At 44.1% G+C, this 20,551-nt stretch overlaps 1 protein-coding gene across 1 annotated transcript in view; it reads right to left on the reverse strand.

Moving 5' to 3' along the window:
* Positions 1 to 20,551, reverse strand: part of rxfp2b (relaxin family peptide receptor 2b) — a 192,897-nt gene that overhangs the window by 16,631 nt on the left and 155,715 nt on the right. Inside the window, exon 17 of the mRNA XM_041198672.1 lies at positions 4,142 to 4,360. Within this exon, the coding sequence (XP_041054606.1) occupies positions 4,142 to 4,360 (219 nt within the window). The remainder of the gene's footprint in view (positions 1 to 4,141; positions 4,361 to 20,551) is intronic.

Below are 20,551 nucleotides of genomic sequence, written 5' to 3' on the forward strand. Positions count from 1 at the left end.
TTTGCTCCCTTGCCTGATCCCTTCTCACCATGAGACCCATTATGTGTTGCCCGTCTGGCAGCTACAGCAGGCACATTATGCACTCAGACTCACCCTGGTGGTATGAAGGAGGGAGTTGACCCACTTCCAGCATTGGAACTGGTTGCGCTGCAGGGCCCCATGATGGCTAACCTCCACTGCTACCTCTGATCAGTCTTCCTTGATCAGGCAGAAGGACCTCTTCTTTCTTTTGGTTGGGAACAAGGCCCCCTGCCATTCCCAGGCCACCTGGAGGAGAACCTGCAGGGAGGCAACCTGTGTCTGGCCTGTGCCATTTCCCTCCTATCAGCCTCTTGCCTCGCTTTCTTCACTGAAGGCTATAGATGCAGGATGTTGTTGTGCTGCCATCTGCGAACATCAGGATTTCTGCCTTCCTTCCGCCCCCATCACTTGATTTGGCTGGGCAGATGGTCAAAAGCTTGGCCAAAGAGATAGGTTTTAAAGAGCATCTTAAAGAAGGAAACGCAGGTAGAGATTTAGGGAAGAAATTCCAGAGCTTAGGACCTAGGCAGCTGAAGGCATGGCCAGCAGTGGTGGTATTAAAATCAGGAATGCTCAAGAGCCTAGAATTAGTTGAGCACAGATATTTTGGAAGGTTTTGGGGTTGGAGGAGATTACTGAGTGGAGTGATAAGACAATGAAAGGGTTTGAAAACAAGGGGAGTTTTAAAATTGAAATATTGCTTAAATGGGAGTCAGTGTAAATGAACGAGCACTGGAGTGTGGTGTTCCAAGACGTGGTGCGAGTAAGGATATGGCCATCAAAGTTTTGAATAACCTCAAGTTTATGGAGGCCAGTCAGGGGAGGGTTAAAATAGTTAAGACCAGAGGTAATGAAAGTATAGCTGAGGGTTTCATCAGCAGATGAGTTGAGGCAGGGACTGAGTTGGGTGGTGTTAAGGTGGCAGCAAAGGAGGTCTTGGTGATTGCACAGCAATGTGGCCAGAAGCTCACCTTGGTGTCAAATATGACACCAAGGTTATGAACGGTCTGGTTCAGCCTCAGATATTTGTTAAGATGAGGGATGGAGTCAGTAGTTGGCTAAGCTATTTATAGCAGAGACCAAAGACAATAACTTCACTTTTTTCCGTTATTTAATTGGAGGAAAGTTCTGCTTATCTTGTATAGAGTATCAGAAAAGTAGTCTGATAAATTTGTGACAGTGGAGGAGTTGAGAGAAATGGAGGTGGGTATATCAAGATGTTGTCAATGTACATGTGAAAACTAATGCTGCATTTTCGAATTATGTCATTGAGGGGAAGAATGTAGATGTGAAGTATGAGGGCCTAAGGATAGATTGTTGGGGAACACTAAAAGTAATGGTGGAGAGCTAGAAGAGAGGCCATTGCAGGAGATATCCTTGGCTGAAATTAGCTAGATAAGCATGGAATTGTATTTAAATATGTCAATAAGCTCAACTGCTATAAAAGGCTGAGAGTTGAATTTTCCTGTCTCTGTGGTGGCGGTCTTGGATGCCGGGGATTGGAGCGGGGTGGTGGGAATGGTGGGGCTGGAGGTCTGTGGGTGCGACAATATAGCAAGGAGCCACCAACACATTCTTGGCTGCTTCCTACACAGAAGTGTATTTTGTAACGTGTTACTCTAACTAAATATATATTTAAAGATTGGCTCCAGTTCTAACCTTCAGCAACTGGCTTTCTGGATTTTTTTTCATTTAAGCTTTCATGGAATGTGGCTTTTGCTGGCAAAGAAAGCATTTGTTGCTAATCCCTAATTGCCTTTGGTAGGTCATTTCAGAGGGCAGTTAAGGGTCAACCATATTACTGTGGATCTAGAGTCACAAACTGGTTAAGGATGGTAGTTTCCTTCCCCAAAGGTCATTAGTGAACCAGATGGGCTTTTGCAACAGTCAGCAATAGCTTCATGGTCACAATTAATGAAACTAACTTTCAATTCCAGATTTAAATTTCACCAGCTGCCATGGTGGGATTTGACCCCATGCCCCCAGAGTACCAGGCTGGGCCTTTAAATTACTAGTCCAGGGACATTTCCACTAGGCCACTGTCTCCCCATTAATAATAATAGAATAATGGGTTCTGGCACAGGATAGAAGAGTTTGAGATGAGCTGGTTTACTGTTTTGAGGATGAAAGTCAGACAGGAGTAATCAAACCAGGAGGTGATGAAGACATGGTTGAGACTTTCGGCAGCAGATGAGGTGAAGCAACGGCAGAAGTGGGGAATATTATGCGGGTAGAAGTATGGTAGTCTTTGTGATTGAGAGGATTTAGGTTACAAACTCAGCTCAAGATCGAACAGAATACAAAGTTGCACACCAGTACAATTGGGGGAGGGGAATGGAATAGATGGCAAGACTACGAGTTTCTTTGATCTAAATTTTCAATGTGCTATTCCTGCTATGCATAAATTATGAAATAAATTTTATTGTCTTAAAACAGTAAGTGGTATTAAACCATGTTCTAAATGTGACAGCTCAGCTCATATAAAACTTTTAATATCAGAAATGCAGCTATATCGTCCCTGAGTACACGTGAAAGAGCTCAGAAAGCTCCCTGAGGCACAGAGCTGCCTCAGGGAGATTAGTTTAAGTTCCCAAAATTTTAATAAAGAACAGAAAAAATTTTAAGACATGTCCCCCTCATGCGACAGTGTCACATGAGCTGGGACATGTCAATGAATTTTTATTAAAAATTTTATTCAATTTATAAACACTTCATGAAACCTCATCCTACCCATGGATGAGGTTCCATGAAAAATGCGAAGGCCGCCTGGGCTCTTCGCCTGCTCTTAAGGTTGGACGGTCAGCTCAGTTTATTAGTTTAATTAATATTTAAATGGCCTTAATAGGCCTTTGACAGTTTGGCATGTGTGCAGCTGACTTGGCTGCGCACTCGCTAAACTGAAAATCCCGCCTGACGTCACCATGCGTCATTTTACGCCTCGGTGAGCGGGTCCCGCCCCTGCTCACCGAGCCAAAGTTTCAGGCCCAGCTGATTTTATGGGCAGGATTTTACACCCCACAGGCAGGGGTGTGCCTGACCCGATTGGGTGTAAAATAGTGCGCAATGACGTTGAGACTTGCCCTATGTCATCATGCACTCGCGTGATACTTTGGTCAGCAGGCATGCGCTATTAAGGCCATTAATCAACTAATTGAAAGCAATTTTCCGCTGCCCGTCCAACCTTATGGTTGGTGGGTGGGAGAATCGGCCAGGGGATTTTTGGATTTTTTAGGAAACCTGATCCACGAGTAGGATGAGGTTTCCAACATTAATCATAAAAGAAGTAAAAATGTTTTGACAAAATTTTTACTATGTATTTGTTCACGTGAGGGAGTCCTGTGTGGGGACATGTTTTTCACCTTTTCTAAATCTTTAATCTTGATTTTAAAATTCTTTAGCTCCCTGACGCAGCTCCTTGCCTTCAGGGAACTTTCAGTTCACGCTCTCCTGCGCATGAGCAGACTATAGTGCTTGCGCTTCTCGGCAGCGCTGAGCTTCTCAGCCCATGTTTCACACTGGCTAGCTGTAAATTGGCCAGCCAGCATGAAATCACGGCCAGGGACCGATTGCAGGCGGCAGACACTTCCCTGTCTGACAGCCCAAAAATCCTGTTCTATAAATTTTCATCCAATGCATGTTGATCTGAAATGAACAATGTCATAGTAATAAAATTAATGAAATATTAGGACCGGTTTTATTGCTATTTATTAATCACATACACCTGAAATAAATATTTCTAAACATTTTAAGTTTAAAGATATGCTTTAATACTGCTTGCCCTTAATCCCTTCTCCTCCATTGTCTGTCTTTTTATTTTAACTTTGTTTCTACCTAATCTAACCTCATTCATTCTTTTCATTTAAAGTCTCATTGAAAAATAATATATTGTTTCTTCTTCAATTTTGAAAACCTGAAACACTGAAAGTTGGTACAACTTCATTGTGCAGCTAGAATTCTAGATGTGTATGTCAACTTACATAAAAAAAACTAACCACTAATCAGAAACAACAGTAGACAAATGCAGCAAATTACATGATCAAGAAAACATTGAGCCTATATTTTGTAACAAGATATTGAACTTTCTTTAAGGGAAAGCAGCATCAACAGCAGTAAGAGATACCTGGAATCTCCACCTGAATCAATGAAAGGACTTTTAAGAGAAAAATTGGAATCCAACAAAGGGCATCAGAAAGCACTATGAAGAAAAATCTGTAAGCCACTGCAACTTCACTTCGAATGTGCCTTTTCATTTCTGGTGTCTGGATTCCAGTTTTGTGCATAGAATAAAACATACTTGAGTAAGAGAAGACAATTATGATGAAGGCAATCAGGTTCAAACCTATTAGAAAAGAAAAAGGAAATGTTGCATTAGTTGGTATCTAAGGAAATATTAATGATTATATCTATTCATTTTTTCCCAAATTTTTCCCTATGCATTCAAGACATAAGCAGGTGATCTATACCCAGTGCCCTTCTCATGTTGCTGTTAAAGCTGGCGCTATATGATAACTCTAGCAGCAAGACAGGATCACAGAGACAGTAAGTTTATTTGTCTACTAGTTTATGTAAACCTTTTGCACAGTAAATGTACTCTCCTGCCAATAGGGGTACTGCAGGAAGGTATGACAATGGCATGAAACGACATGGGCAATTTCCATTACAAGGACAGAGAGATTTATAATAGAAATGTTTTCAAAAAAGTATGTGAAGACTTTTTTAATATAAAATATTAATTGATCTCTCATTGCGAATGGAAAATTAGGGAAATTTGTCACTTTCTGCCATTATGTTGCTGTTTCTCTCTATCACTTCTTCTGCTCTGTCTCTTCCTCTCATGATTTTCTCTTTTAATCTTGTTTTGCTTCTCTCTATTCTTTTCTTTCTAAGTCAGAGATGAAAACTGGTAAATTGGTAAAGAAGACACCAATGGCTGAAATCTGTATTTGGGGTGATGGTGGAAGGGAAAATATGGTCCCCATAGATTGTATTACTACCTTACCCTTACCCTTACCCAAATACTTGTTCATCCTCAACCTCCACTTCATCACATCCTCTATTCCTTTGCCTACTTATTTTCCTCTCACTTCCAATCATTGATCATTAAGTCTAGGTAGCAGGACGTCTGCCATCAGGTGGCAATGGTGGAGGTGAGTGCCAAGCAGGGGAACTGGTTGGCTCCTGTGAGCCCCTCCGTGCAGGAAGCATTGTCTATGGCAGGCTAGTGGGGGGGGGGGTTGCTGATGGTGGGGGAATGGGCACAGAGCCAGCTGCCATGAGTAGCAGGCTAAAGAAGAAGCAAGGGCCTTGGAATAGTGACCTGCAGCATGGTAGGAGTTGCAGAGCATTCCGAAGCCTTGTTCAGTGTGTGGAGAACCAGTGAGGGGAATTGGAGCAGGAGTACAGCTGCTAAACCAAGAAGGACTGTTTGGGCAGCACAGAACCCTTTAAGTCTGAGAAGCTCTGAGGTGTGGAAGATACCCTTCATGATCTGGATGACAAGATAATCCAGCTCACGCAGTTGGGGGGGATTAGCACTAAGATTTCCCACTAACCATCTCTTCTGCTGGATGCTTATGTTTCCATTGTTGTACAATGAACTCTGTTACCTGGCTGATTACAGACCAGGAGTTGAGCTCTCGGTTTTTCCTGGTGTGTTTGGAGCATTGGGTTACAGTTGTCTATCGTAAATAGTTTGTTTCTATGAATTAAGCTTTTCCATGAATGTACATAAAGATTTGATGCTGGTGGAATAAAGAATTCCTGTTTTAGAACTTACGTGCAGTCCACGTGCTTGATCTTCATGTTACCTCTATTTTTAAGAGCTACCCACTCAACCCTGTATTACCCATCTTGCTTTCTTCACTATCCAGTCATCTCAGCTTTAACTTGCCGTCCAGTCTCCCTCCATTCCACTTGCTCCTACAAATAGGAAATGTTTTGAGGCTGAAGATCATCACTCTTAATGAGTTATCCTCCTTCTTTGCCTCCTCACCACCCCTGATTTCCGATGATGTTTTGTTTGCTTTCAAATTCAATTGGTTAAGATATACTTCTCTGTTTCAAACCCTACTCCTTATTTCAATCTCTACTCTCTCAACTTCCTCTTTCTTGCAACCTTCTCTCTCTCAATCCACTCATTCCATTGATGTCCACTCCTTCCTTTTCCCTTTTACCATACCTTCCTATGTTTCCTTAAAAAAATTAGAATGAAAAAATAAACCGTTTGCTAACTTCCTCTCAATGCGTACCTGTCTGCCTCTAACCCTGTCTTACGTTTGTTAGAAATGAGAACCACTGTACCATAGGTGTAAAGTATTAGCATTAACCTTTTCTAAAGCCAACAAAACAATTAGAGACAATCAGTTGGCTTCAAAATATAACTAGTTTTAAAAAATTAAACATTAGCCTGAACGACGATTCGATCCCACTCACTCGCTCACCTACTTTGCTCTTTCCTACATTACAACAGTGGTTACACTTCAAAAATACTTCATTGGCTGTTAAGTACTTTGGGACATCCTAAGGTTGTGAAAGGCACTACATAAATGTAATATTTCTTTCTCAGCTTATTACATATTCTGACGTTTGTAGAACAGGAAATGCCAATGGGCTGAATTTAATGGCCATGGCAGTGACCCTATCCACTGGTCAGAAAGCTGGGGCCAATCCCACCACAGATATTTTCAGAAGCCCCAAAGAGATTAAATGTCAATCATGCAGTTTACTACATTCCTTCGGGGCTTCCATGCATTTAAGGGAAAGGTCCCACCTCCAAGTGTTACCAATCAATCAGAAGGTTGGCAGCTCTTCAGACCCAGTAGCACCACCATGAGCAGTGGCCACTACTGCTACTGCATTAGGCCCAGTAAAAGCTCACGGCTTACTTGCTGGCTAGGTGGGGGTGATCCTTCCTGATTAGCCAAGCTGATGGAGCAGGCCCTGGAGTGCAGGTAAGTTGGTTAAGCCAACCAGGCCCTGTCAGGCAGGCTTCATCAAGGGGCAGAGAGTCATTATGGGGGGCAGTGAGTCATTATGGAGGGCAGGGGTAGCTCTTGCCACCAAGAGAGCCCTTGGTGTACCACAGGGTGCCCGATCAGAAGGGACCTTGCTCTGAAGCAGCAGGGAGGCCACCAGCTTTTACTGGGCAGTCTGCCCACCTGGCGTATAGTCCACCCCCTGCTGGTAGCATCCCTGCAGCAACGGGATGAACTGTAATTGGTCTCCAGGTGAGAAGGCCTTAATTGACCTTCCATCCGATTAAGTCAAGGGTAGGGAAGTCAGGAAGGCAATGGACAGCCCAGCCCCCCACCTTCCCTCCTGATTCTGCAGCTTTCCCCTGCCTTATTGCCCATTACCAGGGGAATTAAACTCCATCCAACAGTGTGCAATTAGTATAATTGTTTTTCCCTCAGTTTTTCACACATACATAGCCCTTTTTAATAATATAAATTAATCTTTCAAAAATTATTTTTTATTTTAAGTTTACTTATTTCCAAAATTATTTGAAGAAAAGCTATTGGAAAGTCTCACTAAAGAAAATGTACTTTCAACGTCAAAGACCAAAACATATGGGTCATAATGTTCAGTGTCACATGATGCAACTTTTTTCTATTTGTTCATGATGTGGGATGTGGTGTCACTGACCAGGTCAGCATTTATTGCCCATCCCTAGTTCAGAGGGCATTTAAGAGTCAACAACATTGCTGTGGGCCTGGAGTCACATGTAGTCCAGCAGATTTCCTTCCCGAAAGGAGGTTAGTGAACCAGATGGGTTTTTACAACAATTATTAATGGTTTAATGATCATCATTAGACTTTTAATTCCAGATTTTTATTGAATTCAAATTCCATCACCTACCATGCCAGGATTTGAACCCAGGTCCCTAGAACATTACCCTGGGTCTCTGGATTACTAGTCAAGTTACAATACGACTATGCCATCAACTCCACCTAACTTATTTTTCTCTAATCAGGTGGAACTTCCAGGAAATTCCTTATGGCGGGCTGAATTTAATGACAGTGACAGTGACCCTGGTGGTGGGCTGGAAAGCCAGGAGACAACCCCATTGCTGTCATTTTGGAAGCCCTGCACTTGAGTAATTAACTGCCTGACATCAAGGCTTTCATCCCTTCAAGGGCAGAGATCCGGCCTTTAGGAATTGCTAGCTAATCAGAGGGCCAGCAGCTCTTCAGTTCTGGGAGCTCCACTGGTAGCAGTGGTCACTGGTGGTATTGCAGCTGGCAGGAGCTGCAACAAAGGAGGAGGCCCTGGAATGGAGGTTATGCAGGCATCGGGGGTTGAGGGCAAGGAGGACTGGAGGACTGCACAGTACCTGATCAGGAGGGCTCCCTCCCCCATGAGCCAGCAAGAAAACTGCCAGGTTTTACTGAGCAGCATCTTCACATGGCTTAGCGTCACTCTACTGTTGTTAGAGTAGCATTATTAAAAATAATGAATTAAATTCCGCCCTTCAGCATACCCCGTGTACACGTGCATATAACAAGTGGAGGGAAGATCTATAACTCTAACTCTATATCTTTGTCAAATCTATAACTTTGGAGCCAAACCAGATTATATATGCCCTTGGTTGCAGAGATCTAGTATGAGTCCTGAAGACTGTGTTGTCTGCCCAATTTCAAGGTTAAGGACTTTCAGTGGGAGGGGAAAGCTCTAGATGCCATGTTCCAAGTGAGTACCAACAACATAGGTAGGATTAAGAAAGAGGTTCTGCTGAAGGAGTATGAGCATCAAGGGGCTAAATTAAAAAGCAGAACCACAAAGGTAATAATCCTCTGGATTACTATTTGTTAAGAAACTCAGAGGCATACCTTAATTTTAAATCGTCAGTCAGAGGTTGGGAACTCAGGTGTCCTGCATATGTGTCAGCCGGGAAGTGGTTGTACACTGGTGTTTTTTAGTGTCGTTAGGCCGGAAACCTGCCTTGCACACCTGCACAGAAGCAAAGAAGTGAAACAGTGCAAAAAGGTCGGGTGACTTGAACTGGAGCACCATTACCAAGGAAGGTGCCCCATGGAGCAGGACATGGGGAGGGGACAGAGAGAGGTCCCAGGAGAAAGTCCCAGGCAGGGACAAAGACAGGGATCAGAAAGAGGTCCCAGAAGTTAAGTTGAATGAAAGGAGCAGAGCAATAGGCTCCAAGTTAAAGGGAGAGCTGCAAGAAGCAGACCTGAAGCAAAGCGGGTGTGAGAGAAGCCCTGAAGACCTGAGGAAGCAGCCATAAGTTGATGACTCCTTGTTGTGAGCTTTTCGGGGCAGTGATGTTCTGCTTGGCATGGTCAAAGATAGATCTTGGAAGATGAAGTCTGAGTGTACTTGGAGATCAAGAGGAGAGGAATCTTGGCAGCTGAGGTTGAAACCCGACGGGGTAGGCCATTGTTGCAGCCGTCCGAATGGGAACAATGATCGGAAAGAATTCCAAGGTAAGTTCTTCAAATGTGGAGATTGAAAACCCTCGTGAGAGAGACAAAGTTTCAGTGAGCCTGATGGCTCACAATATAACAAACATCTGGGTGGGTTGTTGAGAAACCCATGGAATCTGCTTTGGTCGCAACTGTCATTTTCTTTGGTGGTTCGTGCCTGACCACAGTTTGCCTGTTAACTCACATTTACCTCATACTTACCCTGAACTAGAGCATAAGATAGATATTGTAAATTGGTTTATCCTTATGAATTTGCATGTGTATGTAAAGATATTGCTGTGATAAAAGGAATAATGTGAGTTTGAATAATTCTCGTGTGTATGTATTGAGATCTTTCCAACACTTTAGTCTGGTGTAATATAGTTCATTTATCTAGTTTTAATAAATATTTATTCTTTGCATTAAAAGTTCATCAGTAGACACCTGTGAATTGGTTCAGTAACTTTCCTCCACAGTTCCAAAAAACGGTTAGGATCTATCAAGCCACATTTGACCCTTGGACCTAATTTGTCCAGTATTAACATCAGCTGGGATCATAAAATTACCTGAAAATGATAACATTGGCAAAGAGTAAATAAGATCAGAGTTGAATGCATGGCTGAAAGATTGGTGTGGGAGAAATTTCAATTCATGAGGCATTGGCATCAGTGCTGCAGAAATAGGGAGCTGTACCATTGGGACCAGTGTCCTTGTGAATTGCGTAACTAGGGCAATGGCGAGGGATTTAAACTAAATTGGGAGGGGGGGTGGGGGAGAGGGTCATGTGAGAGGAGATTTGGAAGTTAAAGAGAAAGGACAAAGCAGTAGTGCAGAGTAGTCATATGTGACAGGAAGGGGCAGGGCATACAAACATAGGAGTACACCAGAAAATGAAGTCAGACCAGGGGAAGATGGAAAGAGAAGACAGAATGCATGCAGCATTCATAACAAGATGGATGAATTGATAATGCAAATAGAAATAAATGAGTACGATAGCCAATACAAAAACATAGTTGGAAGGTGACCAAGGTTGGGAATTGAATATTCAAGGGTTTTTAATATTTTGGAAGGACATAAGACAGGAGAAGGAGATGGGGTAACTGTGTCAATAAAGGATGCGATCAATTCAGTAATGAGAAATGATCTTGAGTCAGAAGGTCAAGATTTCGAATCAGTTTGAGTGGAGATATAAAATAGCAAAGATAAGTCACTGGTAAGAATAGTTTATGGGCTCCCTAGCAATAGCTACATTGTAGGACAGCATATAAATCAAAAAATAATGAAGGCTTGTAAGAAAGGTACTACAATGATTGTAGGTGATTTTCATATAGGTTGGATGTATCAAATTGACAAAGGTAGCCTGGAGGATGGGTTCATAAAGTGCATTTGGCCCAGTTTCTTAAAACAATACATTCTAGAACCAACCATGGAGCAAGCTATTTTAGACCTGATAATATGTATTGAGGCAGGTTTAATTAATCATCTCACAATAAGAATCCTGTAGGTAAGAATGATCGTAATATTATGAAATTTCACATTCAATTTGAGGGTAAGAAACCTGTGTCTGAAACCAGTGCCTTAAATATAAATAAAGGCAATTACAAGGTTATGGAAGCCAGAGTTGACTACTGTGGATTAGGAAAATAGATTAAAAGGTAAGACAGTTGAGAAGCAGTGGCAGACATTTAAGGAGATATTTCATAACACTGAACAAAGATATATTCCATTGAGAAAGACTCTATGGGCATAAATTTCCATGCCTGCTAGTGTCGGGCATGCTCGGCGGTGTGAATGGACAATACAGTGAGAAGGACAAAAATCGGTTTCAAGACGTCCTGAAACCACTTTGCGATCATGCCACGTTTCCCTCTATTGGACCTCAGGAACCTTATTGTAGTATATCTGCAAATCATTATAAGGCCAGTCCACCAGAATCAAGTCCTCACACTGGATCATCTGCCGACATTGGCGGGAAAACATGTTGGTGCAGAACTCGTCTTAACAAGTGTGACGTGCAGAAGTCAGGACTTACCGCCTGGGCCTTGCCCACATTGTGGACATCTGAGGAGCAGAATATGCTGGAGCTCGACAGCAATGGGACCCTGGAGGAACATCCATGGCATGCTGGTAGATTCTCATGGACATGGCTCTGCCGCGAAGCAGCTCACCGAAGGTGGAAAGTCACCATTGAGTATCTTCTCATTACGGATGATGGTCGAGGGGGTGAAGAGGAAAGTCCAGCTGTGTTTGGGAAAGGAAGATGTACAGGACGGTGGGAGAGGATGGTCTAGGATCGACTGGGAGAGGAAGAGATGTTGAGGGTTTGAGGTTGGGAGACGGGGAACGAAGGTGTCGGTCGGGGGCTGAGGTTGTGGGGGGGGGAACAAAGCTGTCGTGGGAGTTGAGGTTGGGGGAGAATGAAGCTATCGGGGGAGATTGGGAGGGGGGAGGGAATATGGGGGGAGGAGGGGGTAACGGGAGAAGACAGCAAGTGGGGAGGTAGGTGTAAGGGAATGAGTTCGGAGGGGGGAAGGAGTGCAGAGAGGGGAGGGAATCCAGGTGGAGGAAGGAGTGGAGAGAAGGGAAGGAGTCTGGGGGGGGTGGGGAAGGAAGAAGTAAGGGTGCAGGAAGGAGTCAGGAAGGGGAAAAGAGTCAGGAAGGGGAAAGGAGTAAGGCTGGAAGAAGTAAAGCTGAAGGAAGGAGTCAGGAAGGGGGAAGGACTAAGGTTGGGAGAGTTCAGGGGGTAAGGGAAGGACTGAGTGTGGAGAATCAGGGGGGAAAGGAGTTCTGGGGGTGGGGGGGGTGTGGGGTGCGGTGGGAAGGGGTTCCAAGGCGGGATGGGGTCTGGATGGAGAGATGTCCAGGTGAATGTGAAAGGGAGGGCTCTGATGAGTCCATGACTGCCTCCTGGGGAATGAACTGAGGGTGAGCGTGGTGTGAGGGAATGGTGAGAGTGACTGAGGAAAGAGTAAGGCGGTAGGGTGGGAGGGTGAGTGTTCGACGATATTGGTAGAAGGGATGGTGAGGGTGGCTGGTGGGGATACAGGGGCAGGCACGGACCCTTGGGGTGGGAAAGAGCAGGTAGGGGACATTAATGTGGATGGGGGTGGGATTTTCGGGAAGGAATGGAATAGGCACGTTCACCTGGACATCCCCGTAAGAAAAGTGTTGTGGCTGATAGGTAATGGAGGGGAGGTGGAAGGTGATGCTGGGAGGTCAACAGCGATGGGGGGAAGGGAATTAGTGACTGAGGGAGGGGAAAGGATGGAGGATGGAAAGAAAAACTGTATTACCACCATACTGGCTAAATTGAAAGTGAAACGAGAATCATGGTGGGCAAGATCAGTTGCTGCATGGGAGTATGATCAGTGGGTGGATGGAGATGTAGGTCAGCTCAGCTGGCCAACTGAAACTGAAAGGCAGCAGGTGGTATTGAAAATGCTTGGGACGTTGAGATGAGTGTGATATAGGAAGGGTCCGCATGTGTGGGAGAGTGCTTGCGCAAGGCTCTGAAATGCCCTGGCACACACACAATTCTCCCTCCAGAACAATTCGTTGGCCGGCTGCACGCAACTGAATTGCTAGTGGGGGAGGGATGCAGTAGGAGGACTTGTAAAGCCTGTCAATGAAGTTGAAAGACACCATTAAGCATTATTCAGTGAAAGTGAATATACTTCCAGATTGTAAAGTGACAAAATGTGTTTACCCATGCAACCAACTGTGATCGGGATTTCTTCACTTTTGAATGCTTTAGACTTCTAGGTGCTGCCCTGACATTCACAGCAGGGGCGGAGACAGCCTGTGCAATAGTTGGCCCTTTTGCCTCTGATGCCTTCGACAGAAGTCCTCTGGCCAGCTGAGGCCTTGGGGGCCTCAGCATGCTTTTATGTCCTCCTGTGGGCCAGCTGCTCCCTCTGCAGTGACAGAGGACGAGGTTGTAGGGGTCACAGATAGAGGGGATTCAGAGGGAGTGGACAGCCTCTGAGATTCCTGAGTGGATGACTCAGGGGTGTCCAGTTGCTGCTCCTCCTTCCTTCAATTGCCAAGGGCCCCAGCCTGACTCCTTGAGAGAAAGGAGCACCTAGGGGGAAGTTGAGGTGCCCTTTTTCCCTCTTGCATCACCAATGCAGGAACTTACCCATGGCTACTGTGATGGAGTGCAGGCCTGCACATATTTCTGTGCTCTGCTGGATCAGGGTCTCCATGGTGTCCGCCATCCTCCCCATGGAGACCTCCATACATGCACATATGGGCACCACTTCATCAGAGAGCAGGCAGACACACTCCTCCGATTTGCAAGCCACTCTGTTGAGGGCTTCCAACAGCTCTGCATGATGTTCTGCTGCCTTCTGCTGACTCTCCAGGATGAGTTGGAAGGCCAAATCCATAGGTTTGTCATCTGACTCAGACCTCAAAGATGCCTCTTCCCCAGCAGTCCACTGAGTGCAAGGGAGCTCAGCTGAACATGCCTCCTCCTGCTGTGGACACATGCCCCTGTGGCAACCACCAGATTGTGAACCCGAGCGTGCTCTAGATCTAGGTCCTACTGAGGTGTGTGTATCTGTGTTGGTGGAAGGTGTGGGTAAGCGCTGTGATGGATCTTCCAGTCAGCTTATTTCTAGCTCTTCATTGGAGGAGGAGTCCTCTTGCCTGGAGGTGAGGACACAGATGAAGCTGAGGCATAGGCTGGCTGAGGGTGTTGTTTGCTTGGCACAGCTCCCTGTGAATCAAAGTAGAGATAGTTAGTGCACGTTAGCACAGTCAAAAGCAGGAGAGAGAGCACACACAGTTGCATTGAGAGAGGAATGATGTGGTGCAGGATCCTCACGAGTGTGTTCGCTGCTGACCTCACTGTCACCGCAGGCAAGGTCCACATCCTCACCAGTCAGCATGGTGGCACACTCCTCAAAGTGAGGGGCCTAATGTGGGCCACCCCACTGCGCACTGCGCACCCCCCACCCACCCCCACAGATCTGGGACCTCTCCTGCTGACGTGAACAGGCTTCTCCTGCATGAAAATAAAGAGCAGGATACATGGCACCATGTGGAATGTTTGTGTGGTGAGCGGAGACTTGGACGGGCTGAGGACGCAAGCTCCAGAGGATATGAGTCTGATGGAGATGTGAGGGTACGTGTGAGAGTTAGTGGTGTTGTCTCTTGAGGTGTGAGATCCCTGAGGGTGTGTGATGGGTTTGTGAGCATTTGAATTGAGAGTGATGAGAGGAGTGACTTACCCTGGCAGAACGGGTGAGACTGCTCATCCTGTTGCAGCACTGGGTGGCCGTCTCTTGCAGGGCATTGGTGCTAACCACTGCTGCCACCGCCTCCCATGCTGGATTGGTGATGCTGCTGCCCATCCTGTGGCCAGAGCGGGGGTAGAGGACATCACGGCGAGCCTCCACTGCGTCCAAAAGGTGCTCGAGGGACATCTCATTGAACCGGGGGGGGAGGGCGGGTGCTGCAGTCTTATTGCCTCGGGGTCATGTCTTCTGGCTGAACTGAGAGGTGTGTGCGTGGCTACACTTTAAATGTGGCGCCTGGAGTGATGAGGTGGTGAGGGTGATGGCGTGGCGGTGAATGAGAACCTGCCTGCCATCGAAATGGCGTCTTTCCTGGGAATGCATAATTAATGTGGCGGGATTGGAGCAATACGGTGTGAGAAGCTGCCATTGTGGCTGGCGGGGTAAAACATCATCTACCAGCCCACCACCGCACTTAGTGCAAATCTAGGATGATTCCACCCTATGAAAAGGATGCAGCATCCACTGTGGCTAGCTAAGGAAGTTATGGATGGTATCAAATTTTAAAAAAAGATGTACAATGCTGTGAAGATTAATTGTAGCCCAGGAGGCCAGGAAAGTTTTAGAAACCAGCAATGGATGACTTAGACTAAAAAAGGAGAAATTGGAGCAGGAGAGAAAACTAGCAAGAAGTATAGAAGCAGACATCAAAAAATTCTACAAGTACGTAAAAAAGAAAAGCGTAAATTAAATGTTGGTCCATTTGAAGATTAGACTGAGGAATTAATAATAGGAAACAAGGAAAAGCTTTGAACAAGTATCTTGTATCTACCTTCACAAAAAATCCCTAGAATAGTAGAAAATCAACGGGCAAAAGGGGGTGAGGAAATGAAAACAATCACAACCACTAGAGAAAAAATACCAAGAAAACTAATGGGACTAATGACTGACAAGTCTCCTGCACCTGAAAGCCTGCATCATATGATCTTAAAAGAAATGGCTGCAGAGATAATGGATGCATTGGTTGTAATCTTCCAAAATTCCCTAGATTCTGGATAGGACCCAGTGGATTGGAAAACTGCAAAAATAACATTGATTCAAGAAAGGAAGGAGATAAAAAACAGGGAACTATAGGCCAGTTCACCTAACATCTGTCATTGGAAAATGCTGGAATCTATTATGAAGGAATTAGTAGCAAGACATTTAGAAAATCACTATACAATCAGGTAGAGTCATCATGGCTTTGTGAAAGCAAAATCATGTTTGAACAAACTTAATAGAGTTCTTTGAGAATGTGACACACACGGTGGATAAAGGGGATCCAGTAGATGTGGTGTATTTGGATTTCCAAAAGGTATTTGACAAAGTGCTACATCAAAGGTTATGACACAGCTAACGGCTCATGAGTTGGAGTTAATATATGAGCATGGATAGATGACTGGCTAACTAACTAACCAGAAACGGGCAGTTGAGATAAATGGGTCATTTTTAGGTTGGCAAACTGTAACAAGTGGAATGCTACAAGGATCAGTGTTGGGAGACCTCAACTGTTTATGAACTATATTAATGACTTAGATGTAGGGACAGAGTGTATTGTAGCCAAATTTGTTGACCGAGCTAGGCAGGAAAATGAGTTATAAGAAGGACTCAAATAATTTGCAAAGGGATATGGATAGGTTAAGTGAACGGGCAAGAATTTGACAATGGAGTATAATGTGGGAAGATGTGTGATTATCCACTTTGGTGGAAGAACAGAAAAGCAGCATATTATTTAAATGGAGAGAGATTGCAGAATGCAGCAATGTAGAGGGATCTAGGTGTCCTTGTGCATGAATTACAAAAAGTTGACTTGCAGGTACAGCAAGTAATTAGGAAGGCAGAGTGCTTTCATTACAAGGAAAATGTAGTGTAGAAGTAGGGAATTCTCACTACAACTGTACAGAGCACTGGTGAGACTGCACCTAGAGTATTGTTTTATTGTGTATAGTTTTGTATCTCCTTACTTAAGGAAGAATATATTTGCATTGGGAGCTGTTCAGAGAAGATTCACTAGACTGATCCTGGGATGAAGGGGTTGTCTTATGAGAAAAAGTTGAGCAGGTTGGGCCTATATTCTTTGGCGTTCAGAAGAATGAGAGGTGATTTTCTATTACAATCGCTGTAGAGACTGATAACTCTTAAAACTGCTAAAAAGAGATTGTTATGATCCCAGCTGATGTTACTACTGGACAAGCCTGATTCCAGGATGGAACCCGGCTTGATAGATCATAACTTTTACTTTTTTGTTTAGGTATGTGGAGAGTGCTACTGAACAGAGTCACAGGGGTCAGCTGATGAACTTTTAACAAAAAAAAAATTTATTAAACAGGAAACAATGAACTATATTACAATATTCCTTCACCCACAACTATATCACAAGGATAACACAAGTTACAAAAGCTATCTTATACTCTAAGTACATACTCCATGCAAATCAATAGGTGACCTGTGGTCAGGCACACCACACTCTGAAACCAAGTGATAGATGCCACCTCAACCAGATGCTATGGATCTCTCCTCCTTGCACCACGAGTCAACTGGTTTCACTGAACTCTGTCTTTCACACGAGGGTTTCCAATCTCCACTCTTGAAGAACTCACTCTGGAATCTTCTCCCAAACAACACTTTCTCTTAGATGCCTTCCACAAAGGTCCACTTCCAGTGTTTCGAACACTCCTTCCAATGCTCCTCTCTCCTGGGTCACCAAGTGCATTCAAACTTCCGTCCATGCACTTTCTCTCAAAAGCCCCACTGTGCCAACAGGACACCACTGCTTCATATGCCCATAGTAACGAGTTATAGAAGGTCTGTCGCTTTGGATCACCTGACTTCTCACAAGCCATTTTTGCTTTAAATCTACTTTCTGTAGCTTTTCTTCTCTCTAGACTTGAAGCTTAGAGCCTTCCTCTCTGCTCCTTACTTTCACTTCCACAGAACAGAATCTTTTTCAGATTTCTGTTCTTGTCCTTTGACTAGATTGTCCTCTTGGATCTTCCCTGGTCCACTCCCCTGGATTTGAGAACTTTCTTCTTTAGTTTCTAGAAACTGCTTTTGCAGTTTTCTTTCCTGTACAGCCTCTGTTGGCAGCTGGCTTCACCTTTAGTTTGGGACTCACTATCTATCCCTATGCTTCTGCTGTCAACTGCTTCCAACTGAACTTGAACTGCTTTTATTTGTCTGTGCGTGTGTGTGTGTGTGTGTGTTGGGTCCTCCCTCTCTGGATCCTTGTTGCTAGGCAAAAGGCAGTTTTTTCTACTCTTTAGCTTTCCTTCAAGAGTCATGAAAATCTGATTAGAAATACAGGTATACAAACAGAGCTTTAGAACTGCTGTCTCCACTCAAAAATGAGACTAGATCCCAGGTTTCACCTTTTGTCCCACAAATAGAAAAAGAGTATAAATTCAAAGCTATACCTTATTTCTAACACACCCAAATACACATACAAAATACTTAAATTATCTTTATTTCCTAACAAAATTCAAAGTTCCAGTTATTAGCTGAAAGCATGACTCAACAAGATTTCACATTTTAAAACTTTTACTGTAACAAATGACTAAAATAAACACTTGAATAAGCACTGTTTTCTTTTTGTAGGCAACTTATACTTTAAATATAGAAGGTGACATTTCCCTTGTATACTTATGACCCATCACAATCTTCATGGATTCACAATCCTTTTAGCAAACAGTCCATTGTTACTCCCAGTTTCCATTGGGTTCCCTTATCCCCATTTTATTGTGTAATAGCCTCAAGTGACTATCTCCAGGTACTTTCCTCAGTTTTTGGAGTTTCTTAAATCCACTACCAACAGTAAAACCTGTTCCAATGATTCCTCTTCCCTCAGCTATGCCAGAATAATTCTCCCAGAATCCATAGAAGGCTGCAAGATGCATCTCTTCAACTACAGACCACCTCCCTCCCATATCTGGCTGTACTAGTGCACAAAAGTAAGCAGCCCTTTCTTACTATATTGTATTCTTACTATATTCAGACCATACAGAACTGTCTATACGTGATACTTATTAACTTGTACGGAAGCCTGTAACCTGATCTTAAAAATAACTTCCTCTGTCCTCTTCTCCATGGCAACCGGAAACATATTAACATTGCATCCAAGTAGAAATGCTAATTAGCTATCCATATCTCAACTCCCTTTCTTTGGAAGTAAATGAATAGTTAAAGCATAACTGTTTGCAACCTGATATTTTCAACACTTCTGTGGAACTCTGGAGACCCACAGTCTACTCTTTACAAACACAGAATGCTGCCTTGTGTCCAACCGTAAATACCTTGCATCTTCTTCTCAGTAAAACAATCTAAGCTTTCCTTTAATTGCTAACAATCAAACCACCCAGGCTTACTGTCAGACAGGCCTCCAAACTGATCACATGACTTTCTTCAGTGACCTTAAATTTAAAGCTACAGTCCCAAAATATTATAATCTTATAAACCTCATAATTGCAACACTTAATGAAGCATAATATCCTGAGAGGGCTTGATATGAGAGGATGTATCCCTTCATGGGGGAATCTGGAACTGGGAGCACATTTTAAAAGTAAGGGGTCTCCCCTTTAAGATAGAAATGAGGAGGAATTTCTTCTCTCAGATGGTTATTAAAATTAGGAATTCTACCCCCAAGGAGCAGTGGGAATTGAGTGATTGAATATATTCAAGGCTGAGTTTGACAGGAGCTTGGGGTGGAGTTTTTAGCTTGGTGTGCGAGCACGTGACTGACCTGCTCAAGCATAAAATAGCGCATGATGACATTTGGTGAGAGTCCTGATGTCATCCCGCACTCGTGCGATATTTCGGTTGACAGACACGCGCAAAGGTCGGAAGCGCACCCGCCGACAATTCAGAACTAAGCCCATTAAAGATCCAATTTTTCTTGATTTTTCGTGGTCTGTCCAACCTTATGGTTGGCAGGTGGGTGAATCTGCCAGGCAGACTTTACATTTTTGATGAACCCTTATCCAAGGGCGTGATGGGGTTTCCATTATTAAATTAAAAAAAAGTATGAACAGAATTTTCATCCTGTATAGGTTCAAGTGACTGATTCTGACGTGTGGACATTTTTTTCCAGATTTTAAAACCTTTATTGATTTTAAATTCTTCAGCTCCCTAAGGCAGCTCTCTGCCTTCAAGGAGCTTTCATTCTGCACTCTCCCGCACCCGTGCTAATTGGCCAGCCAGAGTGAAATCATGGTTGGGGGCAAATCGCAGGCAGCGGTCCCTACCCCGGCCGCTCGTGGGCTTGCCGATTGCGCCCACACGCCAACCTAAAAAATCCTGTGTTTGATTTACAACAGAGTTAGGCATTATGGCTGGTGGGAAAGTGGCCTTAAGGGCACAGTTAGATCAGCCATGATCATATTGAATGGCAAAGCAGGCTTGAGGGGCTGAATGCCCTGCTCCTCCTATTTCTTATGATCTTATGGGCAGAGTTTTTCACTTGGCATGCGGCCGCGTGCCCAACCTGCTTGAGTGTGAAATAGCACGTGATGACATCGGGCGAGTGTCCCGACGACAACTCGCACTCGTGTGATATTTCAATCGGTGGGCATGCGCAAAAATCGGAAGTGCACCTGCCGACAATTAAGAGGCCTATTGAGACCATTAAAGTTGTAATTAATGGAGATTTTTCATTGCCTGTCCAATGTTATGGTTGGCTGGGGGGAGGGGCCGAATCAGCCATGCGGCCTTTGCATTTTTCAGGAAACCTCATCCACGGGCAGGATGAGGTTTCCATTATTAAATTTAAAAAATGCATGGGCAGAATTTTCATCTTATATATATTCAGGTGCCTGGTTCTGATGTGTGGGCATTTTTTCC

The sequence above is a fragment of the Carcharodon carcharias genome, chromosome 11 (genome assembly GCF_017639515.1).
Source record: "Carcharodon carcharias isolate sCarCar2 chromosome 11, sCarCar2.pri, whole genome shotgun sequence".
In the NCBI taxonomy this organism is placed as follows: Eukaryota; Metazoa; Chordata; class Chondrichthyes; order Lamniformes; family Lamnidae; genus Carcharodon; species Carcharodon carcharias.